The sequence below is a fragment of the Crinia signifera genome, chromosome 4 (assembly GCF_055691185.1).
Source record: "Crinia signifera chromosome 4, ASM5569118v1, whole genome shotgun sequence".
NCBI classification, from domain to species: domain Eukaryota; kingdom Metazoa; phylum Chordata; class Amphibia; order Anura; family Myobatrachidae; genus Crinia; species Crinia signifera.
Window position 1 is genome coordinate 3628409 of NC_139220.1, and position 26298 is coordinate 3654706.

Below are 26298 nucleotides of genomic sequence, written 5' to 3' on the forward strand. Positions count from 1 at the left end.
AACTGGTCAGTGCTGGCGGCTACAAGAACACAACATGGGGACACATGTGAATGCTGGAGTCTGTGCACATCCAAGCAGGAGTTCGCTCAACTTACAGAGGACAACCTATACCCTGCGGTAGGGTCTGCAGAAAAGACTTGGGCTCAAGTTTAAAAAGTGGCGGAGGTGTGTGACAAAACGAGATGGACCTGGACTGAGAACCTTCATATTCACCTCTCGTTTCTCACAGTGTAATGTACTTTTTAATCCTTGGCCCAGTTTATACACAAGAGCACCTGTGAGTTATGTGTATTATTATGTACTGTTATCAGGTCTATACTGCGGGATTGTAAGTATTGGAGAGATACAGGTCATTGCCATAGTGTGGGACAGAAAGCAGAGCCAGGTAGCTGGGCTAGCTAATTACCATGTGTATCACAGTCCCTAGTCCATTGTGGGAGGTGTGATAGGTGTTGCTGGTAATGTAGCAGAACAATGCCTGAGTGACTGATAAAATAGCTGCCAGACAAAGAGATGTATCTAGGTAACCTGGGAGATAATAGGTCAGACCCCCCCAGGGGATGTACAATGGGCCTCTGCTGCACTATATTGGCTGACCCAGCATTGGGATATCTGAGCCTACCCCCTGAGTAGACTTTGTGGCACCAGGGGGGATCTGCCAGCCAGGTATATAAGGAGAACAGTTTCTCTATGGAGAGATTCTATCCTGGTGGGTCCTGTAACTAAGACATCAGAGGAAACCCTACCAGGACACAGGGTTGTCTAGCTAACGGTAGTGGTAAGGCTGCAGGATACTGAGATTGCTATATCAGGGCACTGACTGTGAGAGGCTGCAGGAGGATCTATGCTACCAATTATCCTGTACCATGGGACCATCTTTGCTGTTGTGCTGTCATAATAAAGACTTATTTTTAATAAAGTCTTGTCTGCCCGAGTGATTTGCATCCCACCAAGGGTAACCACCTTCCCAGCTAAGGGTGGTTTCCTCACACCGTCTACCCCCTGAAAGGTACATAGTGATATATCCTGCAGATTATTACATTACTGACCTCTCTAGTGATCTGCAGAGCATCTCTCTGTCCCATCTACCCCCTGACAGGTACGTAGTGATATATCCTTCAGATTATTACATTACTGATCTCCCTAGTGATCTGCATAACATCGCTCTGTCCCATCTACCCCCTGACAGGTACATAGTGATATATCCTGCAGATTATTACATGACTGACCTCTCTAGTGACCTGCAGAACATCGCTCTGTACCATCTACCCCCTGACAGCTACATAGTGATATATCCTGCAGATTATTACATTACTGACCTCCCTAGTGATCTGCAGAACATCGCTCTGTCCCATCTACCCCTGACAGGTACATAGTGATATATCCTGCAGATTATTACATTACTGACCTCTCTAGTGACCTGCAGAACATCGCTCTGTACCATCTACCCCCTGACAGCTACATAGTGATATATCCTGCAGATTATTACATTACTGACCTCCCTAGTGATCTGCAGAACATCGCTCTGTCCCATCTACCCCCTGACAGGTACATAGTGATATATCCTGCAGATTATTACATTACTGACCTCTCTACTGACCTGCAGAACATCGCTCTGTCCCATCTACCCCCTGACAGGTACATTGTGATACATCCTGCAGATTATTACATTACTGACATCTCTAGTGACCTGCAGAACATCGCTCTGTCCCATCTACCCCCTGACAGGTACATAGTGATATATCCTGCAGATTATTACATTACTGACTAGTGACCTGCAGAACATCGCTCTGTCCCATCTACCCCCAGACTGGTACATTGGGATATATCCTGCAGATTATTACACTACTGACCTCTCTAGTGATCTGCAGAACATCGCTCTGTCCCATCTACCCCCTGACAGGTACAACGTGATACATCCTGCAGATTATTACATTACTGACCTCTCTAGTGATCTGCAGAACATCGCTCTGTCCTATCTACCCCCTGACAGGTACAACGTGATATATCCTGCAGATTATTACATTACTGACCTCTCTAGTGATCTGCAGAACATTGCTCTGTCCCATCTACCCCCTGACAGGAACATAGTGATATATCCTGCAGATTATTACATTACTGACCTCCCTAGTGATCTGCAGAACATCGCTCTGTCCTATCTACCCCCTGACAGGTACAACGTGATATATCCTGCAGATTATTACATTACTGACCTCTCTAGTGATCTGCAGAACATCGCTCTGTCCCATCCACCCCCTGACAGGTACATGGTGATATATACTGCAGATTATTACATTACTGACCTCTCTAGTGACCTGCAGAACATCGCTTTGTCCCATCTACCCCCTGACGGGTACGTAGTGATATATCCTGCAGATTATTACATTACTGACCTCTCTAGTGACCTGCAGAACATCGCTTTGTCCCATCTACCCCCTGACAGGTACATAGTGATATATCCTGCAGAGTATTACATGACTGACCTCTCTAGCGACCTGCAGAACATCGCTCTGTCCCATCTACCCCCTGACAGGTACATAGTGATACATCCTGCAGATTATTACATTACTGACCTCTCAGATCTGCAGAACATTGCACCATTCCATGAAGTGGAGGACAGATAAAGTTAAGCCTCTTTATGAATGTTACACGTATCGCTGCTTATCAGGACAATAGGGGAGGTACAGTACTGTATGTTCCATTCCATCCAAGGTTCCAGCAGACGCCCATCCGTACGCGTGATCGGTTTCACATTATTTCTGTTTTATGGGTTTGCCGACCTATTGCGGACATGGCATATGTGAGTGGCTACGCCATGGAGAGAATCCTACAAATCCCTCTCCCGGTTACGGTTGTGATATGGGGCATACTTACCTACATTGTGGCTCACAAAGGGCCATTGCAGCGCTGAGTAAGTTCTGGTGTTCTCCGGCAGATGATGTCAGTAGCGCCCACCTTCTCCCCAAGGCCATCGCAGCGCTGAGTAAGTTCTGGCGTTCTCCGGCAGATGATGTCAGTAGCGCCCTCCTTCTCCCCACAGCCATCGCAGCGCTGAGTAAGTTCTGGCGTTCTCCGGCAGATGATGTCAGTAGCGCCCTCCTTCTCCCCACAGCCATCGCAGTGCTGAGTAAGTTCTGGCGTTCTCCGGCAGATAATGTCAGTAGCGCCCTCCTTCTCCCCACAGCCATCGCAGCGCTGAGTAAGTTCTGGCGTTCTCCGGCAGATGATGTCAGTAGCGCCCTCCTTCTCCCCACGGCCATCGCGGTGCTGAGTAAGTTCTGGCGATCTCTGGCAGATGACGTCAGTTGCGGCCTCCTTCTCCCCATGGTCATCGCAGTGCTGAGTAAGTTCTGGCGTTCTCTAGCAGATGATGTCAGTAGCGGCCTCCTTCTCCCCGCGGCCATAGCAGTGCTGAGTAAGTTCTGGCGTTCTCCGGCAGATGATGTCAGTAGCGCCCACCTTCTCCCCAAGGCCATCGCAGTGCTGAGTAAGTTCTGGCGTTCTCCGGCAGATGATGTCAGTAGCGCCCTCCTCCCCACAGCCATCGCAGCGCTGAGTAAGTTCTGGCGTTCTCCGGCAGATGATGTCAGTAGCGCCCACCTTCTCCCCACGGCCATCGCAGTGCTGAGTAAGTTCTGGCGATCTCTAGCAGATGACGTCAGTTGCGGCCTCCTTCTCCCCATGGCCATCGCAGTGCTGAGTAAGTTCTGGCGTTCTCTAGCAGATGATGTCAGTAGCGGCCTCCTTCTCCCCGCGGCCATAGCAGTGCTGAGTAAGTTCTGGCGTTCTCCGGCAGATGATGTCAGTAGCGGCCTCCTTCTCCCCATGGCCATCGCAGTGCTGAGTAAGTTCTGGCGTTCTCCGGCAGATGATGTCAGTAGCGCCCTCCTTCTCCCCATTGCCATCGCAGCACTGAGTAAGTTCTGGCGTTCTCCGGCAGATGATGTCAGTAGCGGCCTCCTTCTCCCCACGGCCATCGCAGTGCTGAGTAAGTTCTGGCGATCTCCGGCATATGATGTCAGTAGCGGCCTCCTCCCCACGGCCATCGCAGCGCTGAGTAAGTTCTGGTGTTCTCCGGCAGATGATGTCAGTAGCAGCCTCCTTCTTCCCACGGCCATCGCAGCGCTGAGTAAGTTCTGGTGTTCTCCGGCAGATGATGTCAGTAGCGCCCTCCTTCTCCCCATGGTCATCACAGTGCTGAGTAAGTTCTGGCGTTCTCCGGCAGATGACGTCAGTAGCAGCCTCCTTCTTCCCACGGCCATCGCAGCGCTGAGTAAGTTCTGGTGTTCTTCGGCAGATGATGTCAGTAGCGGCCTCCTTCTCCCCACAGCCATCGCAGCGCTGAGTAAGTTCTGGCATTCTCCGGCAGATTATGTCAGTAGCGGCCTCCTTCTCCCCACAGCCATCGCAGCGCTGAGTAAGTTCTGGCGTTCTCCGGCAGATGATATCAGTAGCGGCCTCCTTCTCCCCACAGCCATCGCAGCGCTGAGTAAGTTCTGGCGTTCTCCGGCAGATGATGTCAGTAGCGGCCTCCTTCTCCCCACGGCCATCGCAGCGCTGAGTAAGTTCTGGCGTTCTCCGGCAGATTATGTCAGTAGCGGCCTCCTTCTCCCCACAGCCATCGCAGCGCTGAGTAAGTTCTGGCGTTCTCCGGCAGATTATGTCAGTAGCGGCCTCCTTCTCCCCAAGGCCATCGCAGCGCTGAGTAAGTTCTGGCGTTCTCCGGCAGATTATGTCAGTAGCGGCCTCCTTCTCCCCAAGGCCATCGCAGCGCTGAGTAAGTTCTGGCGTTCTCCGGCAGATGATGTCAGTAGCGGCCTCCTTCTCCCCAAGGCCATCGCAGCGCTGAGTAAGTTCTGGCGTTCTCCGGCAGATGATATCAGTAGCGGCCTCCTTCTCCCCAAGGCCATCGCAGCGCTGAGTAAGTTCTGGCGTTCTCCGGCAGATGATGTCAGTAGCGGCCTCCTTCTCCCCATGGCCATCGCAGCGCTGAGTAAGTTCTGGCGTTCTCCGGCAGATGATGTCAGTAGCGGCCTCCTTCTCCCCATGGCCATCGCAGCGCTAAGTAAGTTCTGGCGTTCTCCGGCAGATTATGTCAGTAGCGGCCTCCTTCTCCCCACGGCCATCGCAGCGCTGAGTAAGTTCCGACTTACTTGGCGCTGTGAAAGAGGGAAATCATTTGATGATGAGTCATTCTGGTTTTCCCCTCATTTGCACGGCTGGGCAGGAATTCGTGTGTGCCGGGTGGCATTACCTAATGGCTGTGCTCCGAAAACTTGCAGCTCAACGATCAGGTCTGATTCAGGACTTTAGGGCCTGATTCAGCTTCAGTAGTAATTTGGCATATTTTCGCAAAATTACAACTGGACACATACAGTGTCCATCCCCACAATGAACTACGTAGACAAGCGTTGGTATTTTACATGTAGCCCCCTGGCTGTGTGGCCTAGCTGCGAAGCCCGATGCAGGGCAGCCATCTTTTGGGTCATAGTGGTTGTATTACGTTTCCTCAACCCCCCCCCCCCCCCCCAAACACTCCATCCCTACCCCACAAATGCAGAGTCGAGCCCCCCGTCGATCCTTCAACTGTGGTCGCATTTCTTGCACGCACAATGACGCCCGCACAGATTGCAGAAAATGGTGACTAGCAACTTTTGGTAATTTGCGACTTATAGTGACAGAGGGCCTTATTCCACTGGGTTGTATTAAACAGCAAAATATGTTTGTGCCTAATTAATTTACAAATCTGTGACCTGGGCAAATACATTTCTATTCATACTGGTTCCATACTGGTCAGCAAATCTGTAGCTAGAGGCATATAATCAGCGCCTGGCACAGGACACAGGGCACCGGGGGTGGAATGGACGCTATGAACCACCCTGCAGACAGTACCACGAACGGACGCTTCCGGTGGAGTTGCCCAGAGAAGAACCTAGATGGGGCCTCATGACATCACAGGCTGAGGAGGCGGGGCTGGCACAGGGCGCACTGACGCACGCTTCATGGTGCTGCTAGATCATTTATATCTTTTTACAGACATACATTTGCCTGATTTTATTTATTTATTTGATACATTACTGACAATTGCCAACTATTATCCACATAACTCAGACTAAATGCTTCTCCCGCGCAGATGGAACCATTAGAAAGTGAAATTGTCATTAGTCATTTGTCTCCTCTGACAGGGACAACAATCTGCGCATCTTCTCTCATCATGTATAATTGCTGCGTTGTGGGTGGCAGATGGCAGAGGTACATCGCTACACCTCTCACATACTCTGTTCTTTCCCTCTCTCAGGAGCCAGGTGGAGAAGCGCAAGTGCAACACCGCCACCTGCGTCACGCAGCGACTCGCCGACTTCCTGGTCCGGACCAACAACAACCACGGCCCCGTTTACTCCCCCACAAACGTGGGCTCCTACACCTATGGCAAAAGGGATATCGTGGGTCTTCTACGGCGGGAGTCCTTTGACTATCTACGGCATTAGCCAATAATCATCGCACCTAGGAATTACATTTTGTTATTAAAGAGAAATGATTACGAAACTTTTACCGAAATATGTTCTAGGTGCTTCTAAATATAAACAGTTTTATACCTCCAAGTTTCTGGCTTGTTACAGAAAATCCCCGTCCCACAAGTAGGCTGCCATCAGAAATCCTGGGGCCCCGGGACGGGTATTTCAGGCAGGGTCCCCCTTCCTCCTCCCTACCCCGGGGTGCGTGGTGAGACCCCCGGGATCCACAGCATTACTCTACATCGCTTCATGGGAAAGAAGGGGGAGGGGGGGGGGGTAATAGTGCAGAGAAAAGCCTCAATCTTTACCGCCCTTCACAGACTTTTGGTGTACAAATGAAACTATAAACACAACACACAATGGGTGAAATGTACTAATACCGTAGTTCTAGGTCACATGGGACGTTGCTATAGGCAACCAGTCAGAACCAACTTCTTATTTATTTGGCAACTTCTAGAGGATAGATAATATCTGGTTGGTTGCCCTTACTCCTATCAGTACATTTCCCCAATATATTTTGGTAAGAAATTCCTGATGGTTTTCCTTTAATGATGATATAATTTTGTATATGACCCCTGTACATTATTGCAGTGCCTTCTCTTCTTTCCGTGTGGACTATCCGGCACTGGACATCATCTCGCTTGGCGTGTACCGTAACACGCCAACTCTTTTCTAAGGAGATTCATGAAAACTTCCACAGTCTTGTAAAAACTGAAAATTGTAATAAAAAAAAATACTGCAAAATAACAGAAATTCAAATTGCGGCAAGTTCCTTTTGTTATAAAATAATGTAATAAATCTCTAATAAGGTGTATGCGTCTCTGCAATCACTGAGTTCTACAGGATACAAGGAAAATATAAAGTGATATTATGGGGGAAATTTACTAAAAGAAATTTGTAAAAAAAAATAGGTGTATTTGTATCCGGAAATACACTTATTTCTGACATTTACTATCCCGAAAATATAGCAATTTGTATTCGTATTGAAAGCACATCAATACGAATATGAATTGCCGTATTTTCGGGATAGGTAATGTCAAAAATTAGTGTATTTCTGGATACAAATACACCTATTTTTTTTACAAATTTCCTTTAGTAAATTTCCCCCTAAGAGTCCGAAGAGTCCTACAACTAATTCTGTACAAATTGGAGCTATTAATATGTAGAATTGTGTTTGTGTGGGCCGGGGACCGGAGAGAAACTTGTGTGGGCCGGAGAGACACTTGTGTGGCCTGGGGTCAGTGAGACACTTGTACTGGCTGGGGGCTGGAGAGACACTTGTGCAGGCTGGGGTACGGAGAGACACTTGTGCAGGCTGGGGTACGGAGAGACACTTGTGCAGGCTGGGGGCCGAAGAGAAACTTGTGTGGGCCGGGGGGTCGGAGAGACACTTGTATGGCCTGGGGGTCGGAGAGACACTTGTACTGGCTGGGGGCTGGAGAGACACTTGTGTAGGCTGGGGGCTGGAGAGACACTTGTGCAGGCTGGGGTACGGAGAGACAATTGTGCAGGCTGGGGTACAGAGAGACAATTGTGTAGGCTGGGGCTGGAGAGACACTTGTGTAGGCTGGGGGCTGGAGAGACACTTGTGTAGGCTGGGACTGGAGAGACACTTGTGTGGGCTTTGGTTGGAGAAACAAAGAATTTGACGGCAGATAAGAACCACTTGGCCCATCTAGTCTACCCCCTTTTTAAACATGTTACCTCAAACCATATTTGATCCTTATTTGTTTGTAAGGATATCAATATGCTTATCCCAAGCATGTTTAAATTGTACTACTGTATTTGCGTCTACCACCTCTGTTGGGAGGCTATTCCACTTATCTACTACTCTTTCTGTGAAGTAATTCTTCCTCAAATTTCCCCTGAATCTTCCTCCCTCTAGTGTCAGTGCATGTCCTCGTGTTTTGCTGCTCCTCTTCCTGTGAAGAATGTCTCCCACCTGTACCTTGTTAAAGCCCCTGATATATGTGAAAGTTTCTATCATGTCCCCCCTTTCCCTTCTCTGCTCTAAAGTATACATATTAAGTTAATTTAGTCTTTCCAGAGAGACACTTGTGTGGGCTGGTTCTGGAGAGACACTTGTTTGGGATGGGGCTGGAAAGACACTTGTGTAGGCTGGGGCCGGAGGGACACTTGTGTGGGATGGAGCCAGAGAGACACTTGTTTGGGATGGGGCTGGAAAGGCACTTGTGTAGGCTGGGGCCGGAGGGACACTTATGTAGGCTGGGGCTGGAGGGACACTTGTGTAGGCTAGGGACAGAGAAACACTTGTGTGGGCTAAAGACAGTTGTGTAGGCTGGAGCCGGGGAGACACTTGTTTGGGCTGGGGCTGGAGAGACACTTGTGTAGGATGGGGTTGGTAAGACACTTGTGTCGGCTGGGGCCAGAGAGACACTTATGTGGGCTGGAGAGACACTTGTGTAGGCTAGGGCCAGAGAGAAACTTCTTTGGGCTGGGGCCGGAGAGTCACTTGTGTGGGCTGGGGCCAGAGAGACACTTGTGTAGGCTGGGGCTGGAGGGACACTTATGTAGGCTGGGGCTGGAGGGATACTTGTGTGGGATGGAGCCAGAGAGACACTTGTTTGGGATGGGGCCGGAGGGACACTTGTGTAGGCTGCGGCCAGGGAGACACTTGTGTGGGCTGAAGACAGTTGTTTAGGCCGGAGCCGGAGGGACACTTGTGTAGGCTGGGGCCAGAGAGACACTTGTGTGGGCTGAAGACAGTTGTGTAGGCTGAAGCCGGGGAGACACTTGTTTGGGCTGGGGCTGGAGAGACACTTGTGTAGGATGGGGTTGGTAAGACACTTGTGTAGGCTGGGGCCAGAGAGACACTTATGTGGGCTGGAGAGACACTTGTGTAGGCTAGGGCCGGAGAGAAACTTCTTTGGGCTGGGGCCGGAGAGTCACTTGTGTGGGCTGGGGCCAGAGAGACACTTGTGTAGGCTGGGGCTGGAGGGACACTTATGTAGGCTGGGGCTGGAGGGATACTTGTGTGGGATGGAGCCAGAGAGACACTTGTTTGGGATGGGGCCGGAGGGACACTTGTGTAGGCTGCGGCCAAGGAGACACTTGTGTGGGCTGAAGACAGTTGTTTAGGCTGGAGCCGGAGGGACACTTGTGTAGGCTGGGGCCAGAGAGACACTTGTGTGGGCTGAAGACAGTTGTGTAGGCTGGAGCCGGAGAGACACTTGTTTGAGCTGGGGATGGAGAGACACTTGTGTGGGATGGGGTTGGAAAGACACTTGTGTAGGCTGGGGCAAGAGAGACACTTATGTAGGCTGGAGAGACACTTGTGTAGGCTGAGGCCGGAGAGACACTTGTGTGGGCCAGAGAGACACTTGTTTAGGCTGGAGCCGGAGAGACACTTCTTTGGGCTGGGGCTGGAGAGACACTTGCAGGGCCGGCCTTAGGCATAGGCCAACTAGGCAATTGCCTAGGGCATTTGAAATGCCTAGGGGCATCAGCAGCTTCTGCTGATTAAAATGATATGCAGCATGCCTATATTCTGTGTGTGAGTGAGGCTGTATCTGCATATGAAATAGTGTATTCATGGAAATCACTGTAACATAGCATTCCGTATGCAGGTACAGCCACAGTCGCACACAGAATATAGTCATGCTGCATATCATTTTAATCAGCAGAAGCTCCTTGTGTGTGCTGGTCATAACAATGCAAATAAGAAGAATTTTCAGCAAAAAAGGCACCGAATGGATGTGCTGGTTCTATTTAAAATATTGCGGATAGGGACACCAAAATGATGACTGCTATGATGAGGGTTGATGGTGCTGGGAAAGGGGAGACGGAACTAGTGGCAGTGCTCGGGGGCAACAGTCAAAATCTTGCCTAGGGCGTAATTTAGGCTAGGGCCGGCTCTGGACACTTGTGTGGGCTGGGGCCAGAGAGACACTTTCTGGAGAGACAATTGTGTTGGCTGGGAGCAGAAAGGCACTTGTGTGGGCTGGGGTCGGAGAGACATTTATGTGAGCTGGGGCTGGAGAGACACTTGTGTTTGCTAAGGCTGGAGGGACACTTGTGTGGGCTGGAGAGACACATGTGTAGGCTGGGGCCGGAGAGACACTTTTGTGGGCTGGGGCCAGAGAGACATTTTTGTGGACTGGGGCCAGAGAGATACTTGTGTGGGCTGGGGCCAGAGAGACACTTGTATGGGCTGGAGTCAGATAGACACTTGTGTAGGCTGGGGCCAGAAAGACACTTGTGTGGGCTGGGGTCAAAGAGACATTTGTGTGGGCTGGGGCCGGAGAGACACTTGTGTTTGCTAGGGCTAGAGAGACACTTGTGTGGTCTGGAGAGACACTTGTGTGGGCCAGAGTCTGGAGAGACACTTATGTAGGCTGAGGCCAGAGAGACACTTGTGTAGGCTGTGGAGGGATGGGGCTGGAGAGACACTTGTTTGGGCTGGGGCCGGAGAGACACTTGTGTTTGCTAGGGCTAGAGAGACACTTGTGTGGTCTGGAGAGACACTTGTGTGGGCCAGAGTCTGGAGAGACACTTATGTAGGCTGAGGCCAGAGAGACACTTGTGTAGGCTGGGGCCGGAGAGACACTTGTGTGGGCTGTGGAGGGATGGGGCTCGAGAGACACTTGTTTGGGCTGGGGCCAGAGAGACACTTGTGTGGGCTATGGCTGGAGAGACACTTGTGTAGGCTGGGATGGGCTGGAGAGACACTTGTGTAGGCTGGGACCAGAGAGACATTTGTGTAGGCTGGGATGGGATGGGCTGGAGAGACACTTGTGTAGGCTGGGACCAGAGAGACATTTGTATAGGCTGGTGTGGGATGGGGCTGGAGAGACATTTGTGGAGGCAGGGGCCGTAGAGACACTTGTTTGGGCTGGAAATACAGTTGCTTGGGCTGTGGGCGGAGAGACACTTGTTTGAGCTGAGGCCAGACAGACACATGTGGACTGGAGAGACAGTTGCGATGGATTGGGCCCGGAGAGACACTTGTGTGGGCTGGAGAACTTGTGTAGGCTGGGGAGGGATAGAGCTGGAGAGACACTTGTTTGGGCTAGGGCTGGAGAGACACTTGTTTGGGCTGGGGCCGGAGAGACACTTGTGTGGGCTGGGGCGACACTTGTGTAGGCTGGGCCAAAGAGACACTTGTGTAGACTGGGGCTGGAGAGACACTTGTGTAGACTGGGGCTGGAGAGACACTTGTGTGATCTGGAAAGACAGTTGCTTGGTCTGTGGCTGGAGAGATACTTGTGTAGGCTGGGACCAGAGAGATACTTGTATAGGCTGGTGCGGGATGGGACTGGAGAGACACTTGTGTAGGCTGGAGTGGGATGGGGCTGGAGAGACACTTGTGTAGGCTGGTGCGGGATGGGGCTGGAGAGACACTTTTGTAGGCTGGAGTGGGATGGGGCTGGATAGACACTTGTGTAGGCTGGGGCAGGATGGGGTGGAGAGACACTTGTGTGGTCCAGGGGCTGGGGAGAAACTTGTGTTTCCCAGAGACTGTATTGACACTTGTGTAGGCTGGGGCCGAAGAGACAGTTGTGTAGGCTGAGGCCAGACAAACACATGTGGACTGGAGAGACAGTTGTGTGGGCTGTGGCTGGAGAAACACATGCATTTTGCATATTTGTATGGCTATGCCAGCCATATGATGTACAGAGACCCCTTTATATGCGAACCACAGAGACCCCTTATCTACAAGAGACCTCCAAACTGCAGTAGTGCACACAGGGAGAGTTTCTGAGTACCGAGAACCAATCCCTGACAATCAAGGATTTTTACAATTAATTGAGCCACAGTCTGCAATTGTGTGCCAGATGGAGGCCCGGCGGTCGGAATCCTGGAGGTCAGTATACAGATATCTGAATCCTGACAGCCCCTGTCAGTTGGGTTCCGGACTAATAGAACCTGTGACAAGCGCAGCGATCCCGCAAGGGGCTTCTCTGTGCTCGCCCCTATCGGTATACTGACCGTCGGCCATCATACCGCACCCTCTGCAATTTAAGCTCTGCCCATAACAACATTTGAGCCCACCCCTAACACTACACGGAGGCAGGGTCTAGTGAGGCTATGTACCCGGCTTGCGCCTCCATCTGTGACTGACTTGCTGGTTGCTGTAACTGGGGAGTTATGTGCAGACTGGGTTGGGGATATATGCCTGGGCTTCAGATCCGGAAGAGCACCTTGTTCCCATTGCAGCACTGGAAAGCTGATTCCGCAGTCCTCTTTCAGCACAGCCACTGATTGGTTAGTGATTTAGGCAATCCCCTGCAGGTCCTATAGTGCATGTGTATAGCGGCCTGGATGAATCGCTGAGGGGGACATTGTCCCTACAGTACCGCACCACTAGCTTATGACGAAGGCTGATAATAGACCCGTTCATGATAGTGATCTGGAAATGAATTATAATTTATATCACCACAGTTCAATTATATCCATATATTAAATCATGTTTCTCAGAAGGAATGCAGGCAGACAAATACTGACACAGGCATGCCGATTAGGAGCCAGAAGCCCGGCGCCAGAATGACGACATCAAGGATCCTGACACTGGAATCCCAACTGCCGGCATCCAGAACGTAAGTAAGCAGGGTGGGTTCCCAAACTGTGCGCCGTGGCACCTGGGGTGCCTTAGGGTACATGCAGGGTCCAGGACCAATTACAATTATTTATGGTCAATGTGAGGCAAACCAGTGGCTGCCAATCATAACAGACTGTATGTGGACAAACATAAATCTTGTCCCTCACCACATAACTGACATATTTTACTTAATGTAAAAATGTTCTCCAATCTTTTGGCCTAGGGGGTGCTGTGAAAACAATTCCGGTGCTCTAGGGGGCGTGATTAAAAAAAGTGTAGGAACCATAGGTGTAGGCACTAGCGGGGGACTTATGGCTGGGGGGGTGGGGTGGTAAGTTGTGTAGTTGACAACTGTCAGAAAATTGACTCTCAGTCAGTAAAGAAGAACTCAGGCCACTAAGAGTCACATCCTTATGGATTCTCCAGAAACAAAGCACCTGCCCTAGAGGGGGAAAAGTGGAGCTGGCTGGAAAGATAGAAGGGGGGCTGGTAGAAAAGACAGAAGGATGGCTGGCTGGAGAGACAGAACGGGGGGATGTTCAGGGAGACTGAAGGGGGGTGGTCAGGGAGACAGAAGGGGGTGGTCAGCGAGACAAAAAGGGGGGCTGGATGAAGAGACATAAGAGGGTGGCTGGAGAGACAGAAGGGTGGGATGGTTGGAGACATCGAAGGAGGGAGTGGCTAGAGAGACAGATGGGGGTGATGCTGGCTGGAGAGACAGAAGGGGGCTGGCTGGGGAGCCAGAAAGGAGGACTGGCTGGAGAGACAGAAGGGGGCTGGCTGGAGAAACAGAAGGGGCTGGCTGGACAAACAGAAGGGGGGCTGGCTGGGGAGACAGAAAGAAGGACTGGCTGGAGAGACAGAAGGGAGGCTGGTTGGAGAGGCAGAAGGGGGTGGGGCTGGCTGGAGAGACAGAAGGGGTGGCTGGCTGGAGAGAAAGAAGGGGGGCTGCCTGGAGAAACAAAAAGGGAACTGGCTGGGGAGACAGAGAAGGGGTGCTGGGAAGAAGGAAAGGGGGCTAGCTGGGGAGACAGAAGGGGGCATTCTGGAGAGACATAAGGGGAGCTGGCTAGAGATTAAAGGGGGGCTGTCTGGGGAGACAGAAGGGGGGCTGGCTGGAGAGACAGAAGGGGAGGCGGGCTGGAGAGACAGAAGGGAAGGCGGGCTGGAGAGACGGAAGGGGAGGAGGGCTGGAGAGACATAAGGGGAGCTGGCTAGAGAGACAGAAGGGGAGGCGGGCTGGAGAGACAGAACGGGAGCTGGCTAGAGAGACAGAAGGGGGGCTGGCTGGAGAGACAGAAGGGGAGGCGGGCTGGAGAGACAGAAGGGGAGGCCAGCTGGAGAGACATAAGGGGAGCTGGCTAGAGAGATAGAAGGGGCTGGCTAGAGAGACAGAGAGCCTTCGGTGTACAATGGATGATGAATCATTCTTGCACATCTGTGGCGCTCCAGCAATGGCCCCCGGCCCCACTGATGGCAGTCATGGTTACAGGAACATGTCCTGACTGGTCCTTTCCATTTGGGCTTACAAGGAGTATACATTGTTATTTTGGATGAACAAGGAGTGTACCTGGAATAGCGGCTGTGTGGTGGTACCAATACGTGCTGGGTACATACAGGAGCAATGCTTGGGATTACAGCGGGGCCTGTGATGTATTCAGCATTTTATCCCATATCAGGGAGACCACAGACGCCTCTCACAGCTTATCCAGATCTGAGCTGCCTGATTGCTTCCTCTGTGTACAGGTCTGTGTGTGTGACGTCCGCTCTCTTCCCAGTGTCCTCAGACTGGTCCTCTGCTGACGGAGAGGTGGCAGTGTTATTTCACACCATCCTAATGGCTAGGAGGGATTTTAGCACATACATTAGTAATAGACACAGGGACAGGATAATGCCAATTACACGCACACAAAGTATCATGGAGACAAAGCTCTCAGTGCCTGGTACTTCACACTCACCACTTGGGAGATTACACCTGACTCAGACGCCCTGACACTAAGTACAGACAGAGCGCAGAGGCTGTGGTCACCCAAAGTTACTTTTGGCTGCAGAGAAAGTCCAGGAACAACGAGCAAAGACGATGTTCTTATGGCTGATCGATTATCGAAACTCTGCGTCTAAGTCGCACTGCGCCATTGCAGAGATTCCACGTTTTTTGTGTGTTAGCCAGCGATGCGCCAAAAAGTAATATGACAATTGCTGGGAACACAGGATGTTATACAGGTGACAGATAATACCCCTCGCTGTGCCGGAGGCGATGGGATCAGCTGTGATTGGAATACTTCCTTCCCGTAATAAAAGGAATGCTGAATGATTCTTTTTCGTTATTATCAATTAAAACTGGCTTGACATTTACTTGAGGCTTCCAGGGGTTGACATTAATGGGGTGAAGTAATTTTGTTGTCTAAATGAATTTTCATATCACAGGGACAGCAGCTTCTCTTCCATGTCAGGTATAATATATGACAGGTGACGCTGCATGGAGAGGGGGGATGGCCGTCATGGCGTCTCACATCTGTGCCGTTATTACCTGGATGTATATATACCAGTTCCTGTAGCTGTATACCTGGGGACAGCAGCTTCTCTTCCATGTCAGGTGTAATATATGACAGGTGACGCTGCATGGAGAGGGGGGATGGCCTTCATGGCGTCTCACATCTGTGCAGTTATTACCTGGATGGTACATCTACCTGTATATATACCAGTTCCTGTAGCTGTATACCTGGGGACAGCAGCTTCTCTTCCACATCAGGTGTAATATATGAGAGGTGACGCTGCATGGAGAGGGGGGATGGCCTTCATGGTGTCTCACATCTGTGCCATTATTACCTGTATTGTACATCTACCTGTATGTATATATACCAGTTCCTGTAGCTGTATACCTGGGGACAGCAGCTTCTCTTCCATGTCAGGTATAATATATGACAGGTGACGCTGCATGGAGAGGGGGGATGACCTTCATGGTGTCTCACATCTGTGCCGTTATTACCTGTATGGTACATCTACCTGTATATATACCAGTTACTGTAGCTGTATACCTGGGGACAGCAGCTTCTCTTCCATGTCAGGTGTAATATATGACAGGTGACGCTGCATGGAGAGGGGGGATGGCCTTCATGGTGTCTCACATCTGTGCCGTTATTACCTGGATGGTACATCTACCTGTATATATACCAGTTCCTGTAGCTGTATACCTGGGGACAGCAGCTTCTCCTCCATGTCAGGTGTAATATATGACAGGTGACGCTGCATGGAGAGGGGGGATGACCTTCATGGCGTCTCACATCTGTGCCGTTATTACCTGGATGGTACATCTACCTGTATATATACCAGTTCCTGTAGCTGTATACCTGGGGACAGCAGCTTCTCTTCCACGTCAGGTGTAATATATGAGAGGTGACGCTGCATGGAGAGGGGGGATGGCCTTCATGGTGTCTCACATCTGTGCCGTTATTACCTGGATGGTACATCTACCTGTATATATACCAGTTCCTGTAGCTGTATACCTGGGGACAGCAGCTTCTCCTCCATGTCAGGTGTAATATATGACAGGTGACGCTGCATGGAGAGGGGGGATGACCTTCATGGCGTCTCACATCTGTGCCGTTATTACCTGGATGGTACATCTACCTGTATGTATACCAGTTCCTGTAGCTGTATACCTGGGGACAGCAGCTTCTCTTCCATGTCAGGTGTAATATATGACAGGTGACGCTGCATGGAGAGGGGGGATGGCCTTCATGGTGTCTCACATCTGTGCCGTTATTACCTGGATGTTACATCTACCTGTATATATACCAGTTCCTGTAGCTGTATACCTGGGGACAGCAGCTTCTCTTCCATGTCAGGTGTAATATATGACAGGTGACGCTGCATGGAGAGGGGGGATGACCTTCATGGTGTCTCACATCTGTGCCGTTATTACCTGGATGGTACATCTACCTGTATATATATATACCAGTTCCTGTAGCTGTATACCTGGGGACAGCAGCTTCTCTTCCATGTCAGGTGTAATATATGACAGGTGACGCTGCATGGAGAGGGGGGATGGCCTTCATGGTGTCTCACATCTGTGCCGTTATTACCTGTATGGTACATCTACCTGTATATATATATATACCAGTTCCTGTAGCTGTATACCTGGGGACAGCAGCTTCTCTTCCATGTCAGGTGTAATATATGACAGGTGACGCTGCATGGAGAGGGGGGATGACCTTCATGGCGTCTCACATCTGTGCCGTTATTACCTGTATGGTACATCTACCTGTATGTATATATACCAGTTCCTGTAGCTGTATACCTGGGGACAGCAGCTTCTCTTCCATGTCAGGTGTAATATATGACAGGTGACGCTGCATGGAGAGGGGGGATGGCCTTCATGGTGTCTCACATCTGTGCCGTTATTACCTGTATGGTACATCTACCTGTATGTATATATACCAGTTCCTGTAGCTGTATACCTGGGGACAGCAGCTTCTCTTCCATGTCAGGTGTAATATATGACAGGTGACGCTGCATGGAGAGGGGGGATGGCCTTCATGGTGTCTCACATCTGTGCCGTTATTACCTGGATGTTACATCTACCTGTATATATACCAGTTCCTGTAGCTGTATACCTGGGGACAGCAGCTTCTCTTCCATGTCAGGTGTAATATATGACAGGTGACGCTGCATGGAGAGGGGGGATGACCTTCATGGTGTCTCACATCTGTGCCGTTATTACCTGGATGGTACATCTACCTGTATATATATATACCAGTTCCTGTAGCTGTATACCTGGGGACAGCAGCTTCTCTTCCATGTCAGGTGTAATATATGACAGGTGACGCTGCATGGAGAGGGGGGATGGCCTTCATGGTGTCTCACATCTGTGCCGTTATTACCTGTATGGTACATCTACCTGTATATATATATACCAGTTCCTGTAGCTGTATACCTGGGGACAGCAGCTTCTCTTCCATGTCAGGTGTAATATATGACAGGTGACGCTGCATGGAGAGGGGGGATGACCTTCATGGCGTCTCACATCTGTGCCGTTATTACCTGTATGGTACATCTACCTGTATGTATATATACCAGTTCCTGTAGCTGTATACCTGGGGACAGCAGCTTCTCTTCCATGTCAGGTGTAATATATGACAGGTGACGCTGCATGGAGAGGGGGGATGGCCTTCATGGTGTCTCACATCTGTGCCGTTATTACCTGTATGGTACATCTACCTGTATGTATATATACCAGTTCCTGTAGCTGTATACCTGGGGACAGCAGCTTCTCTTCCATGTCAGGTGTAATATATGACAGGTGACGCTGCATGGAGAGGGGGGATGGCCTTCATGGTGTCTCACATCTGTGCCGTTATTACCTGGATGGTACATCTACCTGTATATATACCAGTTCCTGTAGCTGTATACCTGGGGACAGCAGCTTCTCTTCCATGTCAGGTGTAATATATGAGAGGTGACGCTGCATGGAGAGGGGAGATGACCTTCATGGTGTCTCACATCTGTGCCGTTATTACCTGTATGGTACATCTACCTGTATGTATATATACCAGTTCCTGTAGCTGTATACCTGGGGACAGCAGCTTCTCCTCCATGTCAGGTGTAATATATGACAGGTGACGCTGCATGGAGAGGGGGGATGGCCTTCATGGCGTCTCACATCTGTGCCGTTATTACCTGTATGGTACATCTACCTGTATGTATATATACCAGTTCCTGTAGCTGTATACCTGGGGACAGCAGCTTCTCCTCCATGTCAGGTGTAATATATGACAGGTGACGCTGCATGGAGAGGGGGGATGGCCTTCATGGTGTCTCACATCTGTGCTGTTATTACCTGGATGTTACATCTACCTGACAGCAGCTTCTCTTCCGCGGTATTCAGCTCCTGACACTGATCACTGGGTATGAATGACAAGTAGTCCAGCCAATCAGCTCCTGACATTTGACACATGACAGTTACCAGCTCATTGGCTGGAACTTGATTTATCTTTCGAAATAATGATAACAAAAATATCCCTCATTGTTAAATCTGCCCGTAAGTCTCACATGAATCTCTCTGAGCAATTTACAATAATGTGATAATCTGCTTTCTATAATGAGCTGTAATAACAGGCGGTGGGGATCATTCACCACTGCGCTGGTCACTCCATAACAGACACAATGCCAGCCGCCTGCTTCTTCCCTAAATAGCTCTTGCATCATTTGGAGGTGTGCACTGGGTCATTGTCCTGTTGGAGGAGGAAATTGGCTCCAATCAGGCGCTGTCCCCAGGGTATAGCATTGCAAAATGGAGTGATTACCTTCCTTATGCTAAATCCCTATTACCTTGTACAAATCTCCCACTGCCCAGCACCAAAGCAGCCCTGGACCCTCACATTACCTCCACCATGCTGACAGAGGGCGTCAGGATCTTCCAGCATCTGTGGCCTTGTTCTGCGTCTCACAAATGTTCTTCTGTGTGATCCAAACACCTCAAACTTCCATTTGTCCGTCCATAACACTATTCCAATCTTCTCTGTCCAATGTCTGTGTTCTTTGGCCCATATTAATCTTTTCCTTTTATTGGCCAGTCTCGGATATGGCTTTTTCTTTGCCACTCTGTCTAGAAGGCCAGTATCTCGGAGTCACCCCTTCCCTGCAGACGATGACACTGGCGTTTTACTCAGTTGTGCAACGGAGCCTTCCACTCTTTCTACTCTGGTTAAAGCCTGTTTGTGCTGTTCTCTGAAGGGAGTAGTACACACCGTTGTAGGAAATGTTCAGTTTCTTGGCAATGTCTCGCCTTCATCTCGAAGAAAAAGAATAGACTGTTGAGTTTCTCATGAAAGTTCTCTTTTTATGGCCATTTTCAGACTATATCCAAACCCACAAATGTGATGCTCCAGATACTCCACTAGCTCAAAGGAAGACTCTAATGAGCAAACCCATTCAGCCCCTACTTGTCATTTTTCAAACCCAGCCTGCAATCGGCTCCAGTGCTGCGAATATTTAATGAGTGCTCATTAAATATTCGCTGCTCTGAATTTAGGACCCAGCTCATTGGCTGGGTCCTAAATACCGTTTCAGACCCGATTTTGATGCAAAAATACCGGGTCTGAAACGGGTAGGACCCTCCATTTTAACCGGTTTACAAAATCGGCTTTTGTAAAACGGTTAAGGGGTCCTGCACCTTTCAGACCGCACAGATTACCGTTTTAAAACGGTAAAAAAATGGCAACATACCGTTTACAAAGTGCGGTCTGAAAGGGGCATTAGTGACCCCAAACTATTGAATGGTAGTGTATATGCAATTATAGTAGGCAGGGAGAGTGGAACCTCCAAATAATCCCTGTTCCAACATGTGACCATATCTCCAGTAACTGTGTATGCACTGTCCAGTCATTGTCTAGGATTCGCCCTGATCACACACATATAGAAATATGATATGACAGGGTGAGATAACGTGAGGTTAGCGAGGGCTTAATTAGCAAGCTGTTACCTCAATGCAATTCCAGAGTGTCACTTACTATTACTGACATAGTTACATTCACGGAGTGAGAAGCAACGTGACACAGGGTGACGGGTCCTGGTAATAGTCAGCGAGGACTCGAGAACACCATATACAGCAATATACCTGTAATACAGAGCATTATACTATTATACGTAGCAATATACCTGTAATACAGAGCATACACCACAGCAGTCAACAGGCAGGTGAGCGGCGGCGGGTCCACCCCCCCCCCCCCCCGCATGTGACATAGAAATTTCCCCCAATTCTATCCACAAATCCCGCCAATATTTAGGAGAGCAATGGGACAGTGCGAATGAATGAGGCGGTGGTGGTAAAGCGGATCTCCAAACCACGAAATGAGGTTCTACTCTCCCCAACAGATCACAGTCCAGTAACCTGAACGCAGGATAATCATGGACACATTTCTACAACAATGAGCCGCTGAGGAGCTGACGGTGTTCTATAGGCTGCTCGCTGCCACCTCGGGGTATCACGCGGACAGGTACTGGATTTATACCATACAGTTTACTAGCGTCACCCCAAACTTCCTGGAATCCTGGCACCCTTGAGTATATGGAGGTTATTCAGGACACCCCTAAATTAAAAGTTTGTATTGATAAAGTTTTAAAAAATATATATGAAAAGAATTGCGCTAGCAGTCGTCCTCTGGGCCCGTTACGTGGTGTACAGAGCTGTGCTTCTGATTGGCCACATGTTATATGATTGACAGCCGTCAGTACTGGTTGTGCCAATCATTCTGACCATAAATGAATGGATTTGGTCCTGACCACCAACCTGCGGCACCCCTGCCAGGGTCTCGGGGCACCCCAGGGGTCCTAGGCAACCACTGCATATGAAGATACTGGTCACGTATCTGCCCCTTTACTGCCACAGTTACCTTGTGTAACAACAACCCCAAATATAAATAGACACCCAAGAGAGTGGTCCCCAACTTGGGAAATATGGCTGCATGCGTTTCCCAACCCACATGCGCTTACTGCCGCATTCCCGCAACCAGAAATGTAGCAAATGAGACAGAAAATCAGGGTCCCGGTCCTGTACATGAAGCCATGTGGTCAGTTTCTGGATCGGTGGGCACTCATATCTCCGAACGTAATGTCTTTATTACAGGGGATTATGTGTTGTGATATCATTCTGTGCCTGAGCGAAATAACATCGATTGTAAAAGACATTTCGCTGATTAATTGTGCTGTCACATCCTGACGAGGGAGCACCCAGAGAATGTATCTCTCCACGCTGACGCAAGCTCGCAGACATTTCATTATAAACACAGCGCTGGTGGAACGCCGTCTTGTGAACAGTAATAGCAAGTGACCAGGCGGCCCCACTGATGACAAATGCCATTTAGTGCTGGGGGCCACCTAGCAGCTCCCATTAAAACAGGACCAGGCACCACTCAAAATCACAAGCCGCAAGTCAAACGTTACTGGGCAGATAATTATCGTCAGCCGGAACTGCCTGGAATGGTAAATGTGTTTTCTGATTGATGGTCCTGTGAATATAATAACATACTAGTGTCCGCCACAGAGAAATAGACACAACGCGACGCAGCGTGGAAAAGGACGGCGAGATTTCTGCTGGTGCGCAACGGACGCTCGCCGCAGATATGACGCTGAACGTTTCTATAATCCCTGGTTACAGAAAATCACATAATGATCTTAATGCAAAACTTCAGTTTCACCTGATTTTCATCACCTTCATTAAAGTTTCCAAACTGTTGTGTTTCAGGTGATATCTCTATGGGGAAAATGACTTAAAGCAAAGAGGGCACCTGACATTCCTTATTGTGCCCCTGATATATTTGTACATGTTGAGCATGTCTCCTCTTATTGCCTCTTTTCCAGTGTACGGTTAATCTTCCGTCCATCCCTTTTATACATAGCTGGGGTGGCCCTCAGCATGGGGACAGTAAGTGTGAGGGGCCCCAGTAAATCCTGTCCCCATCACACACTGAGTGTCACCCCCCTGACTGCTGTGTGATACAGGGTGCCTGAGCTGAGGTGACAGCAGCATGGAGCCGACCAGTCAACGCTAGTCCCAGTTGCAGTCAGGGCCCACCTCCAGATAGGTAGGACCATCGACTATCGATCATACTTGCCTACTTTTGAAAACTAGTTTCAGGGAGATTATAGAAGGTAATAGAATTTTGCATAGCGCTCCTTTGAGGGGGCGTGTCATGCTCCACTTAAAGGGCGTGTCTGTTTCTAGGGTGTGTACTGCTACATCTGAGAGGAATCTTTTAAAATGACTTATATCCAAATGTAGATGAGCCCCAAAGCTGTTAGTAAGAGATACTATACTGGGAAATGCTGGGAAATGGCGCTGATGATTCAATGTAACTGTATCAATCTCTCATTCCTTTTTTCCAAAAAAATGTTTTAACAGTGTAATGTGGGCTAGGTGACATGAGGGAGATTGCTAGACTAATAAGGGAGAGAGGGAGATTGCTGCTATGTCAGGGAGTCTCCTGCAGGAGGGGAGGTAACTATGATGTAACAGTGTAATGTGGGCTAGGTGACATGAGGGAGATTGCTAGACTAATAAGGGAGAGAGGGAGATTGCTGCTATGTCAGGGAGTCTCCTGCAGAATGCAGGAGGGGAGGTAACTATGATGTAACAGTGTAATGTGGGCTAGGTGACATGAGGGAGATTGCTAGACTAATGAGGGAGAGAGGGAGATTTCTGCAATGTCAGGGAGTCTCCTGCTGAATGCAGGAGGGGAGGTAACTATGATGTAACAGTGTAATGTGGGCTAGGTGACATGAGGGAGATTGCTAGACTAATGAGGGAGAGAGGGAGATTGCTGCTAAGTCAGGGAGTCTCCTGCAGAATGCAGGAGGGGAGGTAACTATGATGTAACAGTATAATGTGGGCTAGGTGACATGAGGGAGATTGCTAGACTAATGAGGGAGAGAGGGAGATTGCTGCTATGTCAGGGAGTCTCCTGCAGAATGCAGGAGGAGAGGTAACTATGATGTAACAGTGTAATGTGGGCTAGGTGACATGAGGGAGATTGCTCGACTAATGAGGGAGAGAGGGAGATTGCTGCAATGTCAGGGAGTCTCCTGCTGAATGCAGGAGGGGAGGCAACTATGATGTAACAGTGTAATGTGGGCTAGGTGACATGAGGGAGATTGCTAGACTAATGAGGGAGAGAGGGAGATTGCTGCTATGTCAGGGAGTCTCCTGCAGAATGCAGGAGGGGAGGTAACTATGATGTAAGTGTAATGTGGGCTAGGTGACATGAGGGAGATTGCTAGACTAATGAGGGAGAGAGGGAGATTGCTGCTATGTCAGGGAGTCTCCTGCTGAATGCAGGAGGGAAGGTAACTATGATGTAACAATGTAATGTGGGCTAGGTGACATGAGGGAGATTGCTAGACTAATGAGGGAGAGAGGGAGATTGCTGCTATGTCAGGGAGTCTCCTGCTGAATGCAGGAGGGGAGGTAACTATGATGTAACAGTGTAATGTGGGCTAGGTGACATGAGGGAGATTGCTAGACTAATGAGGGAGAGAGGGAGATTGCTGCTATGTCAGGTAGTCTCCTGCAGAATGCAGGAGGAGAGGTAACTATGATGTAACAGTGTAATGTGGGCTAGGTGACATGAGGGAGATTGCTAGACTAATGAGGGAGAGAGGGAGATTGCTGCTATGTCACGGAGTCTCCTGCAGAATGCAGGAGGGGAGGTAACTATGATGTAACAGTGTAATGTGGGCTAGGTGACATGAGGGAGATTGCTAGACTAATGAGGGAGAGAGGGAGATTGTTGCTATGTCAGGGAGTCTCCTGCAGAATGCAGGAGGGGAAGTAACTATGATGTAACAGTGTAATGTGGGCTAGGTGACATGAGGGAGATTGCTAGACTAATGAGGGAGAGAGGGAGATTGCTGCTATGTCAGGGAGTCTCCTGCAGAATGCAGGAGGGGAGGTAACTATGATGTAACAGTGTAATGTGGGCTAGGTGACCTGAGGGAGATTGCTAGACTAATGAGGGAGAGAGGGAGATTGCTGCTGTCAGGGAGTCTCCTGCAGAATACAGGAGGGTAGGCAGCTATGCTATCGATGTTCCCAAAACATCAATGGTCAGGAGTCAGGACCGCCCCATCGGGAGGTGCGCGCATGCGTAGAAAAACCTTAAACTGGTTAAAGTTTCTGCGCGCACCTCCTGGCCGGGCAGCCTGCCCGCAGCGATGCGGCGGCCGCCCTGCTGCTCTGCGCATGTGCGGCGAAGCTATAGCAGGAACCATCGAAGGTAGGTGGTAGAATGTATTGTAGCCATCAATGGTTCCTGCTTAAAAGCCATCGAAGGCAACCATCGATGGGGGATGTGCCAATAGCCATCCCTACCTCCAGATAGACTAGAGTGACATGGACCCAGTGCATCATGGGAAAGGTCCTCTCTGCGAAGGGTATCTAGCTGCAACCCAATAAAACGAAAGTAATGTAGCTGCTACCTTGCAGAGTGCAGTGGTGGTCCTGGGGAGGATACACACTACACGCCCTCCCTCCCCACAGCGCCGCCATCTGTCCGGAGGCCGCCGCTCAGCTGTCACTCCCGGAACTAGGTGACCCGCGAGGAAGGAGGAGTAATTTTGCTCTAGTGCCCGTCCGCGCTACGTTACCATGGAGACCGGGGCGGAGCCGTCATGTTCGAGCCAATGAGTTTGCCTCCATTCTTCCAAGCTGACGACCAGGAACCGGCAAAATGGCGGCGTCGGAAGACGAGTCTGCGGCTGTGAGGGGCCGATTTGTGGTGGTGGGAGGAGGAATAGCCGGAGTCACGTGTGCTGAGCAAGTGAGACCCCCCTCCCCCCCCCCCATTCCCCGTGTGTACATACCACACTCACTGACCGTATATTAACTGCAGCCGAGGTCTCAGGGGCACTACAGCAGTAATATGGCAGAGTGCGTGGTGCAACACGTGATATCAGTGTATATATGGCATAGTGTACACACCAACACGTGATATCAGTGTATATATGGCATAGTGTACACACCAACACGTGATAGTGTATATATGGCATAGTGTACACACCAACACGTGATATCAGTGTATATATGGCATAGTGTACACACCAACACGTGATATCAGTGTATATATGGCATAGTGTACACACCAACACGTGATATCAGTGTATATATGGCATAGTGTACACACCAACATGTGATATCAGTGTATATATGGCATAGTGTACACACCAACACGTGATATCAGTGTATATATGGCATAGTGTACACACCAACACGTGATATCGGTGTCTATATGGCATAGTGTACACACCAACACGTGATATCGGTGTATATATGGCATAGTGTACACACCAACACGTGATATCGGTGTATATATGGCATAGTGTACACACCAACACGTGATATCGGTGTATATATGGCATAGTGTACACACCAACACGTGATATCAGTGTATATATGGCATAGTGTACACACCAACACGTGATATCAGTGTATATATGGCATAGTGTACACACCAACATGTGATATCAGTGTATATATGAGTGCAAGGTGCAACACATGATATCGGTGTGTATATGGCATAGTGTACACACCAACATGTGATATCGGTGTATAATATATGAGTGCTTGGTGCAACACGTGATATCAGTGTATATATGGCATAGTGTATACTCCAACACGTGATATCAGTGTATATATGGCATAGTGTATACTCCAACACGTGATATCAGTGT

The 26298-nt window shown here is 49.6% G+C and overlaps 2 protein-coding genes and 1 long non-coding RNA gene across 5 annotated transcripts in view; 2 read left to right on the forward strand and 1 right to left on the reverse strand.

Annotated features, from left to right (window-relative positions):
- The window catches only part of IAPP (islet amyloid polypeptide), a 23027-nt gene extending 15700 nt beyond the window's left edge, over nucleotides 1–7327 (forward strand). The window contains exon 3 of the mRNA XM_083180768.1: nucleotides 6299–7327. Within this exon, the coding sequence (XP_083036894.1) occupies nucleotides 6299–6488 (190 nt within the window). The 3' untranslated portion in view covers nucleotides 6489–7327. The remainder of the gene's footprint in view (nucleotides 1–6298) is intronic.
- Nucleotides 7003–25270, reverse strand: LOC146073564 (uncharacterized). The gene is made up of 4 exons (XR_014473290.1): nucleotides 25048–25270; nucleotides 20558–20692; nucleotides 14645–14870; nucleotides 7003–7226 (listed from the first exon to the last, which is right to left on the reverse strand). It is a non-coding gene; the product is annotated as an uncharacterized LOC146073564 (long non-coding RNA).
- The window catches only part of PYROXD1 (pyridine nucleotide-disulphide oxidoreductase domain 1), a 51772-nt gene continuing 50567 nt past the window's right edge, over nucleotides 25094–26298 (forward strand). Inside the window, exon 1 of one of the 3 annotated variants that reach the window (XM_083180766.1) lies at nucleotides 25094–25388. In XM_083180766.1, the coding sequence (XP_083036892.1) occupies nucleotides 25299–25388 (90 nt within the window). In that variant the 5' untranslated portion in view covers nucleotides 25094–25298. The remainder of the gene's footprint in view (nucleotides 25389–26298) is intronic. The other 2 variants (XM_083180765.1, XM_083180764.1) reach the window with 2 other exon arrangements.